Raw genomic sequence first — 16,739 nt, 5'->3', positions numbered from 1 at the left:
CTCGAGAAAATAAAGCGCGGGGATGAGACAGGTGAAACACACTGAAACGAACTAGCAACAAGACAGAGACACGCAGGGAAGATATAGGGCTGGGGTAACGAGGAGATGGGAAGCAGGTGAGCAGGCAGGCAGGTGCAGGCAATGAGGGAATCAGGTGGGCGGGGACCCGGCGGGGAGCAGGGCGGGGCAGGAACACAAGGAAAACAAAAGCACAAGGACAGGGAAAACAAAAACACTGCGGCTTAAGGGGGCGGAGCCCTGACAGAAGGAATGGGTATTTGGGATGCTTGAAATAAGGAGGACACGCAGACGTCCCATTCTTCAGATGGTGAGGAAGAGAAATAGGGAAACCCTTATTCCTCTTATACAGCGCCACATCAGGAAGCACACTGTTGTGGTGAGTGATGAATGGAGGGCCTATGCTCAACTGTCACAACAAGGCTACATACATGTTATGGTCAACCACAGCCAAAATTTTGTGGACCCTGCAACAGGCCTCCACACACAAAACTTGGAGAGGGCCTGGCAGTCCTATAAGCGAGAAATTTGGAGAATGCGGGGAAACCGCATCCAACAATCGTTGAAGAAGCATCTCTGCTTCATTGAATGGATTATTGGTTAGGCAGAAGGCACAAGGATGGGATCCTACGAAGACTGTTCAAAGACATCTAACATAGAAAAAAGTGAGCATTGTATTTTTGTATGACGGTGACACTGTTACATCTTAATTTTATGAGTTTATTCTGTGATGCTTTAAACATACACTATTTGGAAATTCCAAGTGTGTGGAGAAATAAAAAAGAAACTTTTCTACCATTGTGTTTCTGCTTCATGTGTCATGTTAAAGTTTTCATAGGTAGAGTGGTTTTATAAATAGCCTGTAGAATCTCAGCTAGTCTTCACTTTACTTAGGTAGTCCAAATGAACATCTAGAGATGCTAACTGGTTATGCAAGTGATAGTCAACTTCTATATCTATTAATATGTTTTTGAGTTTGCAGACTCTCAGTTAGTTTTCACTTTACTTTGGTAGTCCAAATGAAAATCTTCAGATGCTAACTGGTTAAGCAAGTGAGAATCACCTTCCATACCTATTTATATGTTGCTGAATTTATAGATTCTCAGCTATCTTTCACTTTACTTTGGTAGGCTAAGTGAAAATTTACAGAAATTAACTGGTTATGCAAGTGAGAATCAACTTCATGTTTACATATGTAGTTGGAATGCTGGGATAAAAGATAAGGTGTATGAATGTTCTACATATGTGAATAAGCCAGTAGTCCACAGTATTCTGGTTAAGTAAATGGTAAATGGACTGCATTTATATAGTGTTTCTTCTACTCTGAGCACTCAAAGCGCTTTACAATTCCATGCCTCACACTCACCTATTCACACACACACACACACACACAAACACAAACACACACACACACAAACACACTCACACTGATGGTGGAGGCTACCATGCAAGGCCCCAACCTGCACACTGGGACACTTGCTCAAAGACAATTCGACAGGGTCAGGAGGAATCGGGATTGAACCAACAACCTTCCTGTTGCTGGACGCCCTGTCTATCTCCTGAGTTCGCATGTACAGATGAATATGTTACAGATACAGATGAATTTATTAACTACATGAAAAAAAAAACATTTACCACAACCAGTGTAGGAACATGCAACAGAAAACTTACTCATGTTCAACATGGATAAAAGAAATAACTTAAACACATTCATATATATATATATATAATATTGACATTAGTTGAGCTTTAGAAATAGAACAACGATTAATGAAACGGTTTTTTGTTGAATGTTTGTATCTACATTGTTGAATATTAGAATATTCAAGAAAGATTAATGAAATGGTTCACTAATTGTTTGTTGAATATTTGTATCTACATTGTTGAATATTTGTATACCATAGGCTGAGTGAGTTGTTGAAATTCAACTAACTTATTCTGAGAATATGTGGGTATATTCATGAATCATTACATATACTCTATAGATAATCTAGTAAACATCAACAGACAGAGTGAAACAGCTGAATTGTTGAATCTCAACTAATAAGTTGTTGAAATGTTAGAAATACTCTGTAAACCCTCCGTTGGGCAGACTATCCAAGTAAAGTGTTACCAATGTGACCAATAATTTGTGACCAATAATTTTATATTTATATTGATTCCTCCTCTCTTAACTGTTTCTCAACTGCGCTACAAATCAAACGTTTGGCGACACTTCAGATTTTTCAAGAGAGACGGACAATTTGACAACACGCATGCAATTTGCAAAATATGCCGTGCCGCTATAAAGTATCTTCACAAGCAGCACGACTAATTTATGATCTGTACCATATTGAATTGCATAGCATCATATTCTTCTGTGTCGCATCGTATCGTGTTGAATTGCATTGTGTTGAATCAAATCGTGTCGAATCGCACTGCATCGCAATAGGGGTGAATCATATCCTATCGCATTAGTAGTTGCTTCATATGTATCTTTAATGTATCAGATCGTTGGCAATGCATCAAGATGTGTATCGCATCGGCCTCAGTGATGGAGATGCACACCCCTATTACAGACACAGTGGCTGACAGGCTTGTAGTTGGAACAGCTATAAGCAAAGTAAGTGACACCGAAGAAAAAGCAGTGCCCGTGAGCAGCTCGAAGGACAAAGACATTGTCAACAAGAAAGGTCACTCAGCTTCAGTAGTTTGGAGATATTTCGGCAATTTACTATCCGACAAAAAACAGAGCAGCGTGCACTGCAAACTGTGCTGAAGACACTGCCATTAAAGACAGGCAACACCACAAACCTGCTTCATCATTTGAAATAATATCACCTGTTAGAACACGCAGAAAGTAAGAAATTACAGTCCCAAACGAGTGTTAGTGGACCCTCGACAAGCACTAGGCCAGTACCCAGTGCGACTACCCAGCAGCAAACAATCGTATCGGTACTTTCCAGCCTTACAACAAAAAAACGAAAAGGCACAAAGACATCACAAATGCAATTGCATATTGCATTGCAAAAGACATGCTTCGCATTAGCACTGTCGAAAATTAGGGATTCAAGAAGCTTATCAGCTGTCACACAGTAGCTTTAAAACCTGAGACTGTAGACAGACTTGTCTTTCTTGCCCATAACTTGTAAGGTAATGGCTTTGCTTGTTTAAAACTTGTACAGAAGACACTGACCACAGTTGAGATTTTTCTTTTGTCTATTTACTTTGTTTACATTGTCAGCTAAAACACTTACAAAATGTTTCAACCCATCTGTACATAGAGTTTGGCGTGCTGACCAGAATTAAGATTTCTTTGTCTAGTTATTGCTTTATTTATCAACATTATCCTTTAAAACACTTTTAAGCTTTGCAGTTTGAGCCATCTTACATGTGTGCTGTATCACACTGCAGCACTTAATTTTTCTATTAAGATATTTATTTTGTTGAGGAAAAAGGACTGAAAAAGGATTTTACTTAATTTTACTCATACATATTTTGATGTTAAAAAAAGATTTTATCATTATAATTGTTTTGAATGTTCTGCTGTTTGGCAAGTGTTTGTCATGTTCTGACCATAAAGAATGGTTTAAAACCACAATTAACCGTGGTGGTGGAACTGGCTGCGATGCAAGGGGCACCAGCTAAAATCTTGCCTAGGGCACCAAATTGGTCAGAGCTGGCTCTGATGTATATCAGTATGATTCATTAAAAATGAATTACTCTGCTAGCATGTAAAACATGGGGAACATTTCATGATTGCATGATGCTTTAATCAAAACAATATTTTTTTTGTCTTACAGAAATGCTCTGCATTTTTTTAGGTGCACAGTAGTTAAGTTGTGTCTGGAGGGCCCAGAGTCTTGAGGGATATTCAGCTAATAAACAGAAGAAAGTATAAAAACTGAGAGCATAACTCCTCAGACAGAGTCTGTCACATTTGGCATGGAGGACAGTCTTTCTCACGGCTACCAACTGGAGTCTGGAGTAACATTCATCAGTGAGGAGAGGATCTTTTGACAACATCCAGATTACAACTGTCCTTGACAGATCCGCTCCACTGACAAACAAAAAGCTAACCAAAAAACAAACCATTTAGGCCTTATAGAGCAAAAGCACTTAGCTAAAACCTAAAAATCAAATTAGGCCTCATAGCAGAGAAGAATTGCACTCTTAAACATACTCATCATTCATATATTAAATGTAAGAAGACTACCTTAATTAAAAGCACTGGAGAAAAGGAATTCTACACCTCGTGGAAAATATGTTGGTAAATATTTACTCTTCGTGGTTTGAATATAATCAATCAATATACAATTTCAGGTACTGACTTTACAATGTGTCTTTTTCAATCTCTGTTTGCTGTTGAACCAAAGAAGACCATTTATGGACAATATATCTCATTTTACTGGATTCACTCTCTCTCAGCTGGAAGAATCAATGTCAGTCAGACAAACATGTCTTGCTCTCTCTCTTGCTGTGTATCTTTTAATAATTATACTGAATCTGATTTTGATACTGACAATCTTGCTGGAGAAATCCCTCCATGAGCCCATGTATATTTTCGTGTGTAGTCTGTGTATTAATGGACTATTTGGAACAACTGGTTTCTACCCTAAATTCCTGTATGATTTAATCTCTGATACACATGTGATATCTTTCGGTGGGTGCTCCTTGCAATTCTTTGTGATTTATACCTCGGCAATGTGTGAGTTTACAACGTTATCAGTGATGTCTTATGACAGGTATGTGGCAATATGCAGACCCTTAGACTATCACTCTGTTATGACAAACAAAACTGTAGGAAAATTGCTCATGTTTTCCTGGCTTTTACCTGCTCTCTCTTCAACTATAGTACTTCTGTTGACAAACCAGCTGTCATTATGTGGATCCCACATTGACAAACTCTATTGTGACAACTGGTCTATAGTAAAGCTTTCTTGTGAGCCTACCATCACTTATAATATTTATGGAGGTATTGGAACCATAGCATATGTGTCCCTTGTAATTCTTATTATTTGGTCTTATGGTAAGTTGATTATTGCGTGTGTCAAATCTACAGAGAACAAATCCAAGTTTATGCATACCTGTGTGCCTCATTTGCTGTCTTTAATTAATTTCACAATTGCTTTATTATTTGACGTAATTTATGGTCGATATGGATCAAAGGATTTCCCACAAAGTCTACGCAACTTCATGTCCTTAGAATTTCTATTAATCCCACCTGTTTTTAACCCCTTAATTTATGGATTAAAACTGACTGTGGTTCGCAAAAGAGCCTTCAGAGCTGTGTCTTCAGTCAAAGGAAGAGACCTTTTCAGTGTAAAAAAAATGTAATAGCACACTGTTTCATGCACTTGTCTGAAGTCTTAAATCTGTGTTTTGTGTTTGTGTTTACTGTAAAGAGAACTTGTTAACATGACCCAATGAATAGGCAGAAAAACCTTTAAATCATATCCTGGTGGTCGGCTCTTTTTTGTTTAATGGGTGTGATTTGCTTTCATTTGTGCCTTCACCATCACTAATTGTTGGCCCAATTTTTAGGTATTCTGGGAGATGACATGCATCAGATGTTCATGGTCCTTATCCACTGCTTGCCAGACATCAAGTGTCAGGGATAATTTTGAACTCACTCACAACATGTAATATGATACTTTGGTGAGTGTGATGCCACATGAATGACACAGCAAAAAAAAAAAACATCAAGAACTTGAATTCAGCAGGTCCTGTATACAGACATAATTACTGTAACATGAGAATATTACATATTTTGACAAAAGAGAAGCTTTCCTCTTCAGTTCAGTACTTTGATACCAGTCAACCTGGCAGGACAAAGAAAGCCGGTGAAAAATGCCACAGTCTGCCAAATCCTATCATAGATCTCTGACAACAAACCAAAGCAAATCTGCTGGGAAATTGGGCTTTTGTAGAGATATGGCCATATGTAGAGAACACCAGCTGACAATAGTGGACTTACATTGTACATATTTCCATATTCTGACAAAACAAAATGCAATATAATGATACATATAAAAATAATAGTTACTGTGAATTTACATTAACTGTGTGCATTTACATTAACATCAGATCTACGAGGAGTCATTGCAGAGGAAATACCTAATGTCCTAAATTAACTAAAGCCAGTCAGATTTTTCACCAGACAAAATAATTTATTGCAAATCAAGCCACAATTTAACTGGATCCTGCAAGACACAAATCTGTATGGTAGAAATATTGTGTGTTTATAGCAGAGCTGAAGTAATAGCTCGTGTGAGTCTTAGGTAGCAGGTAGCAGGTAGCTGCGCGGTTGCAGCAGCTACGTGACTCCCCCGAGACCTGGTTAGTTAGCGTTGTTGCCGACAGGCTAACGGTAATTTGCCTTTAGCTCAACTGGCAACACCGCTGGCTGTAAGGGGTTGGCAGAGAGCAGTGAGAACCTCGGTTCGAAACTCGCTCGCTCGCTGACCCACACCCGTTACATTGGTGCCATGACTCGGATCACTGGCTAAAGCACAGCTTGGCCGCCAGTGGTCGCTGAGGAGTAAGAGGAGGTCAAAGAGGGGTGAGTTTAGCAGAGCTGAAGTGATTAGCTCGTGTGAGTCCTGCGTAAAAAAGCCTTAGGTAGCGGGTAGCAGGTAGCTGAGCAGTTGCAGCGGCCACGTCACTCCCCTCAGACCTGGTTAAGTAACGTTGTTGCCGACAGGCTAACAGCAATTTGCCTTTAGCTCAACTGGCAACAATGCTGGCTTTAAGGGGTTGGCAGTGAGCAGTGAGAACCTTGGTTCGAAACTCGCTTGCTCGCTGACCCACGTAACATCAAATTAAAAACACAACGCAAGATACCACCCGTTACATGTTGGCTTCCGGTTTGAGCGGTGAACAAGATGGCATCTTAAAATTGATCTCTTCGGTCTTCCAAACACCCCCAAATTCAAGAATAGTCGTCATAAAGTTATACAATTTTTGAGAAAATGGAAGGGGGGAAAAAAGAAAGTTGTTCGTAGAACATCGATAAACTGCAACATAAGGGAAGAAACGGACCCTGAGATCGACAACAGTGCCGCGCCAGAGGAAGGAGAAGATGGCGACTGACAGCAAAGACTTACTCAAGCCTTAATGATCCACCGGGTGGTCAGCGAAGACATATCAAAGGAAATGGAGGGGCTTAAAAAAGAACTTTTTGAATTCCGGGAAGAACTCCGTCAGGATATGAAAACTACACAAACTGAGAACTGAAATACTCCAGGAGGATCAAGTATCTTAAAAATGCAATTGGAAGGGTAGAGAAAACAGAGCGGTGAATTGGTGAGACTGAAGATTGGAACGTTGGGGTAAAACTCAGATGATAAATATTCAGCGGGCACAACAAGCTAAAATGATGAAGCTTGAGGATTTTTCAAAAAGGAATATCATTAGATTATACTATGTTCCTGACTCCATGGCTAAGTATGTGGAAAACTTTTTGAAGATGGAGCTGGATGACATTACCCAACTTGCGGACCTCGGCATACAACGAGCACATCAGGCACTGGCCGCAAAACCTCCTAGAGATGCACCACTGCGTTCAATAGTCATCAGAGTCCTCCAATTCGTGACTAAAGAACAAGTCTTGAGAGCCACCTGGAAAAAAAAAAAAAAAAACATTTTTCTCCAAGGTAAACGTATATATTTTGATCATGATTATGCAGGGGAAGTACTGAGAAAGAAGAAGGAATATGCCCCCATTAAACAGGCACAGCAGGAGAAATGCATACGCTTCCAGACTCCATATCCAGCATGGATGCGAGTGCCTCTGAACAGCAGCACCATGGTTTATGAAACTGCAGGAGGCAGCAGAAGATCTGAGGATGAAGGGTTATAACGTGGATCCCATTAAGAAGACTGCCGACATGGAGGAGAGACTGGTGTAGCTTTGCCATGGGAGGTGGCGGGCAATCCTCAACGCAGGGATAAATCAACTCGCCAGCAGAAACTTTGGGGATTCCAGAGAGGAATAGATGCAGTGGAATGAAAATGTGAGATGGCAGAAATGAGGCTGTTTAGGGTCATATCTTTCTTTTATAATTTTTAATTTTTAGTTTTAAATATTAACGAAGTCAGTGTTCATTCTCATATGAACAAGACTTTATTTGATTGTATTGACTAGAACCAGCTGCTTTTCCACGACAATAATTCTTTAATAGTGTAACTGACCGATAGGGGGAACTTTATATACAGATTTTTTTTCATTCTTTTTCTATTTTTTTTTTTTTTTATTCAGCTGTGCATTTCCCCGGAGTGACAAGTTTTTCTATGAGAGTGTTTGACATTATTGCCTCGGAAACACATGGCACTCTTATTTGTGGGGGAGATTTTAACCCTAAACTTGATAGTACTAATCAAAATAGGAAAAAAATCTACCTGAAGCTAAGGTAAGTGCAATGCTCCATGAATTGGGCCTGATAGATATATGGCGAGAACTTAATGGGTCAGGGAAAGATTATACCTTTTATTCTGCACGTCATGTCGCCTACTCCAGGATTGATTATTTCTTTATGTACAGTAAAGATAGACATAGAGTAAAGAACTGCAGTATAGGCCAGCAGGATTTGTCAGATCACTCTGGACTATATCTGACTCTGCATCTGGGCAGCAAACCCAAGAATACATTATGGAAGTTTAATACTAGCCTGCTGAATGATACAACATTTATAGAACAGATGAAAATGGAATTTGACACCTATCTACACAACAATGACAACAGTGAGGTATCACCGGTCACACTGTGGGATGCAGCCAAAGCGGTAATAAGGGGAAAAATATTTTCTATCGCAGCACTACGGAAGAAATTAAAGGCACAAAAAATGATAGATTTACAAAGAATATTCTGGAGCAGTCCCACAGCAAGACTAAAGATTTTACAACAGACGAGACTAATAAAACAGGATCTGGACAAGATCTATACAGAAGAGATAGACAAAAAACTTAAGTTAATGAAACAACGTTATTATGAAGCAGGCTCAAAACCCACAAAACTGCTCGCTTGGAGACTTAAAAAACAACAGCACATAATACAATTTCAAAAGGCTAACAAGATAACAATTAATTTAGATGAAATACAGGCAGCCTTTGAGGTATACTACAAAAACTTACACACTCAATCTGATAGTGCTGATGTCCAGACCATGGACCAGTTTCTAATGAGTCTAGATCTCCCATTGATTGGAAGTGAACAAAACAGAAGACTCATCTCTCATATAACTATGGATGAAATTGAATCCCTATGCAAAGGAATGTATCCAAGCTCTTTGAAGTAAATTATACCCCTGCTGTTAAAAAGATCTGTCAGGACCTAGAGAGGTGGAGCTCTCTCCCACTAGATTTTAGCAACAGAATCGAGACTGTTAAAATGTACATCTTACCTAGGCTGTTGTACCCTCTACCTTGGGTTGTGTGGGTTGCCAAAAGCAATAAAATTTCTATGGCTTTCCAATGGTAGAAACAACTTATTTGAACAAAAGAAAAGAGCGCTGCTAACAGACTGGCGTAGGAGACCTACTCTCATCTGACAGGAGGAGCCAACTGGCGCAATCTCAAAATGTAACAACACTTTAATTGTCCCTGCCCTAAAACTTTAGACTATCCGCTGGCAACCAAACACCCCTTAAAATCTAGAAAAGAAACCCCATTACCTGTGTGCCTGATTGGTTGGCATCTAAGAGGTCATTCTGGGAGATGAAATCAGCAACCTGGGTGAAAACAACTCATTCAAGAGTTTTAGATAGGAAAGGGAGGAGAGAGACCGGCCTGTAGTTTTCTACATGTGAAGTGCTTTTTGAGCAGTGGGGTTACCTAAGCCTGCTTAAATGCGGTGGAGAAAGTGCCAGTAGTGAGTGATGTGTTGATGATGTGCATGAGTGCAGGAGAGATGGCTTGTAGGAGATGGGAGGGGATGGGATCCAGAGGGCAGTTGGTGGGTCGGTTGCAAAGAAGAAGCTGGAGATGTCAGCCTCAGAGGTAGGGGAGAATGCAGATAGTGATGTGTTGTGCGTGGGTGGAGATTGGCTGTGAGTTTGTGGAGTGGAGAGCTGACTACTGATGGCTACCGCTTTTTTAGTGAAAAAGTAGTGAAGTCATCAGTGGTCAGAAAGGTGGTGGGTGGAGGCAGAGGGGGACAGGGGAGAGAGGTGAATCTCATGAACAGTTTGTGGGTGTCTGAAGTGCTCTTTATCTTGTCCTGGTACAAAGGGGCCTTGGTAATGGAGATTTTGGAGGAGTAAGAGTAGAGGAGAGACTTATACTTACTCAGATTAGTGAGGTCTTTTATTTTGCACCATTTCCTCTCAGCTGTCCTGAGCATAATCCGCTGGTCATGGAGAACCTCAGAAAGCCAGGGGTTGGAGGGTGTTGCATGTGCTGGCCTGAAGGAGAGAGGGCAGATGCTGATGAGGCAGGAGGTTAGGGAGTTTAGGAGCATAGAGTATGTGATAGGTCAGTGGTATCGTGTATGTCAAGTGAGGAGAGGTGGTTGGGAGAGGGGAGGGAGGCGGAGACCAGGGAGGAAATATGAGCAGGTGAGAAGGAACAGACATTGCAATGAAAGGAAACAAGAGGAGGAGAGGATAGTGGACATGGAGGGAGGCACACAGTAACCTGAATGAAGAAGTGATCAGACAGGTGTAGAGGAATGGCAACAAGATTTCTGTGATTCAGGAAGAGATCCAGCTGGTTAACCACTTTCTGAGTCGCTGGGGTGCAGCTGGCATTTCAGGTCGAAGGAGGCCAGAAAAGTAAGAAAGTCTGCAGCCTCAGGTTTGTCAAAGTGGATGTTCAGGATCACGAGCTGGCTGCTGTCTTCAGGGAAGGAGGATAGCAACATGTTCTCCCACCAGGTCTCCTGGCAGGGCTCCACCTTCTCACCCCAGATCCTGAAGACAGGCATTCCACAGGGATCAGTGCTGGGGCCACTCTTGTTCCCTCTCAACACCAGAACACTTGGAGAGGTCATAACTGCACATGACCTGTCATATCGTTCATATGCAGATGATACACAGCTGTTCATTTCCTTCCCTACCGAGATGGACATCACTCCTGAGATATCTGCATGTTTCACTGATATCTTGGGCTAGATGAACAAGCAACAGCTCAAACTGAACACTGACAAGACTGAGATAGTCTATGTCCCAGCAAATATGTCTTCTTCGAGAAACCTCTCAATTTTCATTGACAATGCAAAGGTAATGGCAACCATAGCTGCCAAAAACCTAGCGGTATCTCTGGACAGTTGGACAAGGAGTGTATGAGAGGGCAAAGTTGGTGGAGAGAGCTGCAGTGTTCTCTGTCATAACACAGAGAAAGGTCAACGACAATTACAGCAGTGCTCTGGCAAGTAACAACCACCAAAACAGGATGGTGGAGATAGACAAGGTCCAGCACTTCAGTATCCAGGAAACTGTCATCCACTGGCAAGAGTTGCATTTGCTGAAAAAGAAACTAAACTGAAGTTAGAGAAAGCAAATATTGAGTCTACATTGGAAATGTTGACCATTGAGAAAGAAGCAGCAGCTGTTATAACTGAATTTCTGGAAGCAACTGCTGACTTCATTAGTGATAAATAGAGCTGCAAATCTGATATTCGGTAAAAGCCCAAAGGTACCATGCAGCGCACCTCAATTTATGTTCTCAAACTCCCAAAATCACACAGTAATGTCCAGTCCATACCAGAATTAGAGCCCACCTCTAATGATGGGCTGAGAAACACAGCATCTGGGTCACCTCTAGGCATTGCAGTAGTTCCACACCTCCCTATCAAAATAATCCTTTCCTAGCTCACACATGCAAATATGCAAAAATGTCACCAAGGCTCCCACGCACACAGATGAAAGACACGAGGACTATCCAACGCACATCCAACAGCCATTCACCAAACCTCCTTCACAATGATACATGGCAAAATCATTCTTATAAGAACCAAGGCATGACAGACTTTATTATGTTCTTTGCACAATGTGAACCAGTCTCAACAGGCCTCCTTACCTTCAATGATCACCCTGGCCCAGTTGTTCAGAAGTAATCTGATCGGATTTTGGCTGTTGGATTAGATCAAACCCTGAAAATGGGTTCTTCAAAAGAAAAAAAAGGATTCTGAAATCGGATTAGATCACGTAATCCAGTTTTGGTTTTGATCTGGATGAAACCTTCAGTAAGTGTTGTTCAAAACTTTTTAGCAGGATTGGGATACCTTTGATCCAAAAAAATCAGGATTATCCTGATCCCAGCAGAAGGATTCAGGGTGGATTTCAGGAACAAAATGTAATAAAACTTTAAAATTGGTCAAATAATACAACATTTGTATCATGTAGTATATATACATTTATTTATATTTTGCACCTGATTTGTTTAACTAGTACAGTGATAAAGTAGATAAAGTAGTGTTATGTCCTAGGATGTATTCGTGTATGTTTTCTCTCTCTTTCTCCCTCTTGCTCCCTGTCCAGGTTACGGCGCATTTTTTTTATGACCATTTTCCCCTGTTTTTGTTAGTTAGGGAGTTAGGGAAGTTGTTTTGTGTCTTGTTTTTTTTTTCTCAGTAGGTTAGCTAGCTTCTCTCTTCCCCAGTTAGTTGTGTTTTGTTTATTATTTTGGTCTGGCTCAATCCTGAAGTATTATTTGTTCAAAAGAAAAAAAATAATAAATGAAAAAGGCTGATGTGAAGACGCAGTGTATGCGTGTGTTGATCAGGTAGCAGGGGTCGGAGGACATCCAGTTTATGTTCACCCCACCCTAGAGGGGGTCATAACAGTAGACATTAGGCTACCTATTAAGCCTTTCAGTGCAGTACAGTAAAAAAAAAAAAAAAGATTTTGTCCCCATAAAATAATCTCCCGAACAGCTGTCAATATCAAACAAAAATAATATATTTAATTTTAACTCCATAGTGCAGAAGCTACCATACAATCTTCAGAAGTGGATATATCAGGTTCAAAATATAAACACAACACACAATGTCACCTTTCCTCCTTTCCACCCTTCCTCCTCCTTTCCTATCCCCTCCTGTCCTGACTTTGTCTGTCAAGGAGCAACCCTAGATTTGACTTCACCATGTCCAGTGAAGCCCCTCCTAAATCAGATAAGCTGCAGCAACAGCACAATAATCAGAGAACAATCTATTTGGTCCACAATTTGATAAGTAGTGTCCTCTTCATAAGAAACTCCACACTCTTCAGGAGTGCCGTGGCTTTTGTGAGAAGCCCGTGGAGGAATGCAAAGCCCTCTCAAAGATGTCAGATATGTCTCACTCTAGTCACTCTCATCAAATGCAATCAGATACCTAATGACAGGTCTGAAATTCATACCCCAGAAGCTACTCTGCACCACCTGAAAAATATAGCTCATCAGATTTCCAGGCTTGACCCAACGGCTCCCATCTTGCTTCTCCTTGGAAGGGACATGATACAAGTCCACAAAGTGAGGCAACAAATCAGTGTTTCACCTGACTCTGCCTACTCCCTGAAGCTTGACCTTGGCTGGGTCATTATGGGAATTGTTTGCTTAGGGGGTGCTCACAGACAGACTACAATTAACACCTACTACACTAACACACTAGAGAACGGCTGTCCTTCCCTCTTTCCACCCTGCCCCAATCACTTTGTGGTGAAAGAAAGATTTGGCAACACCTTTCAACCTCCTTTCTCTGAACAGAGTAAGGAGGTTGAAAGTCTATCAGAGGGCAAAGAGGATGACAAGATAGCACCCTTCTTTGAAGATGGTGCCTTCTTGGAGATCATGAACCACGCATTCCTTGAAGATGAGGCAAACAGCTGGGTAGTTCCATTGCCATTCAAATGTAACAGGCGTCACCTACCGAACAACAGAGCACAGGGTAGGCTCCCCACCATCTTTCCTCACTCAGACGCAACTTAAACCAGAAGCCAGAAATGGCAGATCACTTCCTGTCATTCATGAACAATCATGCTGAAGTCCCCCCAAACCCCCCCCCCCCACCCCCAAAGAAGATGAGGAGCACTATGAGGAGCACTATCTCTCTACATTTGGTGTATACCGCCCAAGGAAGCCAAACCAGATTCAGGTGGTATTTGACTCCAGTACCCAACATGACAGAGGCTCTTTGACATTCTCCTGTCAGGACCAGATGATAACTTAATAACTCCATCCTATGAGTGCTCATCCAGTTCTGTAAGGAGTCCATTGACATTACAGCGGACATCCAGCAAATGTTCCACTGCTTCCTGGTTAGAGAAGAGGACAGGAACTTCTTGAGGTTCCTCTGGTTCCAGGACAATGACCTCACCAAGGATATTGTGGAGTATTCTATGAGGGTCCACATCTTTGGAATTTCTTTGGAGTCTACCTCCAACATTGGGTATATATTTAGCCTTTGTAGGTCTGCTCAAGAAGGTGAATCAAAATTCGGCTCTGATGTCCGGGAATTTGTCAAGAGGGACTTTTGTAAGGGAAATCCTTTATCCATGCCATTGCTCTTCAGATCCATTTGGCACAGCACTTCAGGAAACTGCAGTCCCCTGGTGAAGGCAGCAGTAAAGGCTGGCATCATTGCCAGAATCCACACTCTGTCCAAGAGTGTTCCCAAGCAAACATGGGAAAGTCCACAAAGCAGAGGTCAAAATCTCCAAACCAGACAGAACAAAGCAGATCCTCAGACCAACCTCAGAGCTGGTTCTTCTTGTTCCCCCTAAACTTTCTGATAGCAAGTAGAGACTTTAATTCTTTGGGTTATAATGCTATCCATGGATACCAGATGGGGAGTGTTCTGTTACAGAATGTGGTATCCCTATTCTTTGCCAAGTTTGTTCCTGGGCAGTTCTTGTAGTGTGGTAGTGATGTCGTCATTATAATGGCTGGGAGACAAGCTCAGGTGCATGCGGGTGGATGCTCCGCTTGTGACCTGGATTACAGACTACCTGACTAACAGACCACAGTATGTGAGATTTGGGAGCAGCAGTGTTGAGCAGCACAGGGCCCCCCCAGGGGACCGTCCTCTCTCCCTTCCTGTTCACCTTGTACACCTCTGACTTCAGGTACAACTCAGAGTCATGCAACCTTCAGAGGTTCTCTGATGACTCTGTTATCGTGGGGTGTATCAAGGGGCAACAGGAGGCAGAATACAGGGGACCGATAGACAGCTTCATGGAGCGGTGCAGCCTGAACCATCTGCAGCTAAACATCAGCAAGACGAAGGAGCTGGTTGTGGACTTCCGCAGGTATAAACCTGCTCGGACCCCTGTCGCCATCCATGGAGAAGAAGTCAAAGTAGTCCACTCCTACAAATACCTTGGAGTGCACCTAGATGACAGGCTGGAGTGGACTAAGAACACAGAGGCCCTTTACAAGAAGGGCCGGAGACGGCTTTACTTCCTGCGGAGACTACAATCCTTCAACATCTGCAACAAGATGCTGCAGATGTTCTACCAGTCTGTGGTTTCCAGTGCTATCCTCTACGCGGTGGTGTGCTGGGGGTGTGGTCTGAATGCTTTGGGATGCAAACAGACTGAACAAGCTCATCAGGAAAGCCAGCTCTGTCATAGGTGGCGCAATTGAGCTGGACTTACTAGGGGTGCTGGCGGGCAGGCTGATCTCCCCCAAATGTTTCACTGAGAGGCATAGAAGGTCGTTTCTGCCTGCAGCCATCAAACTATACAACTCTTCCCATCTCTGCTGCAACATGGGATTGACTGGCACCTGATGCCCTGTGCTGTCCCCCCCACACACACATAATCTTTGCACATGGGACAATAACTGTTCTCTACCTATCTGGTCAGGATTTGCACTATACAGTTATCATTGTTATGCACATTGCACAACAATAACTGTTTTTCTACTGCACTTTCATACTGTATAATAGCAATAACCTTACTCTTGCTTATTCTTGTTTCATAATTCATTATATACTATGTACGTAATCGTAGCACAAGGATGATAACTTCTCTATCTCACTATTCTCATTTATTTATTATATGACAACTACAGAAGTACTGCACAACGCATAATTGCACAAACATCTTTCTATTTGTTGTATTTTACACCTCTCTATTTATTTTCTTCAATTTATTCTTTTGTTGTTTTTGATGTGTGCCTGGACGGTGCAGTTGTGACACTCAAATTTCCTTCGGGATTAATAAAGTATTTCTTATTCTTATGAGGAAGTTGTGATGTTAGACCGCATGGTGATTTGTTTGCTCTCCTGCTATCCAAGTTAATCTTGTTTATACTCAAATACAAAGTAATACCAAAAAGTACAAATAATATCTGGATGTTTTAAGATTGGAAATTGGTTTAAAATATTTATCTTTGACTGTAACAAGGAGCAGCGTGAAGCCAAATGCAGAGATGACTCGCAACACAAAAGATTTTCTTCAAAGGAAAAAGTTACCTTTACTGGAGATTCGGGAGATACAAAACGGGCTCGGTGTGCATGCATATGCGCATGCACGCACAAACACAAGGCATGGCATTTCAAGACTGAGCAAATACATGAACAAAGGACAGGACATAAGTGAACACAGGTGAAAGACATTAACTAAATGTGACATAGCGAACACAGTAAGTTATGTGTCCAGTTAGGTGTCCAACCTGGGAAGCAGTGGCTACATTCCTGGCATTGACTGTGCTTTTTTCTGTCAATATCAACAATAAATTGAGATATTTACAATTTTACACTGAAAATTTTCCTATTAACTAACATGCATAGAACATTAAGAATCTGAACATTCTAATGTGCAGCT

The 16,739-nt window shown here is 41.5% G+C and overlaps 1 protein-coding gene across 1 annotated transcript; it reads left to right on the top strand.

Annotated features, from left to right (window-relative positions):
- Positions 1-4,383: 4,383 nt before the first annotated feature.
- Positions 4,384-7,907, top strand: LOC118774168 (olfactory receptor 4S2-like). The gene is made up of 2 exons (XM_036523322.1): positions 4,384-5,319; positions 7,824-7,907. Exons 1-2 carry the CDS (start codon positions 4,384-4,386, stop codon positions 7,905-7,907), a joined length of 1,020 nt encoding a protein of 339 aa, XP_036379215.1.
- The last annotated feature ends 8,832 nt before the right edge of the window (positions 7,908-16,739 follow it).

This window comes from Megalops cyprinoides, chromosome 3 (genome assembly GCF_013368585.1).
Source record: "Megalops cyprinoides isolate fMegCyp1 chromosome 3, fMegCyp1.pri, whole genome shotgun sequence".
Lineage (NCBI taxonomy): Eukaryota > Metazoa > Chordata > Actinopteri > Elopiformes > Megalopidae > Megalops > Megalops cyprinoides.
The sequence above is the reverse complement of the archived record's forward strand: the minus strand, read 5'-3'. Positions and strand labels throughout refer to the sequence as shown.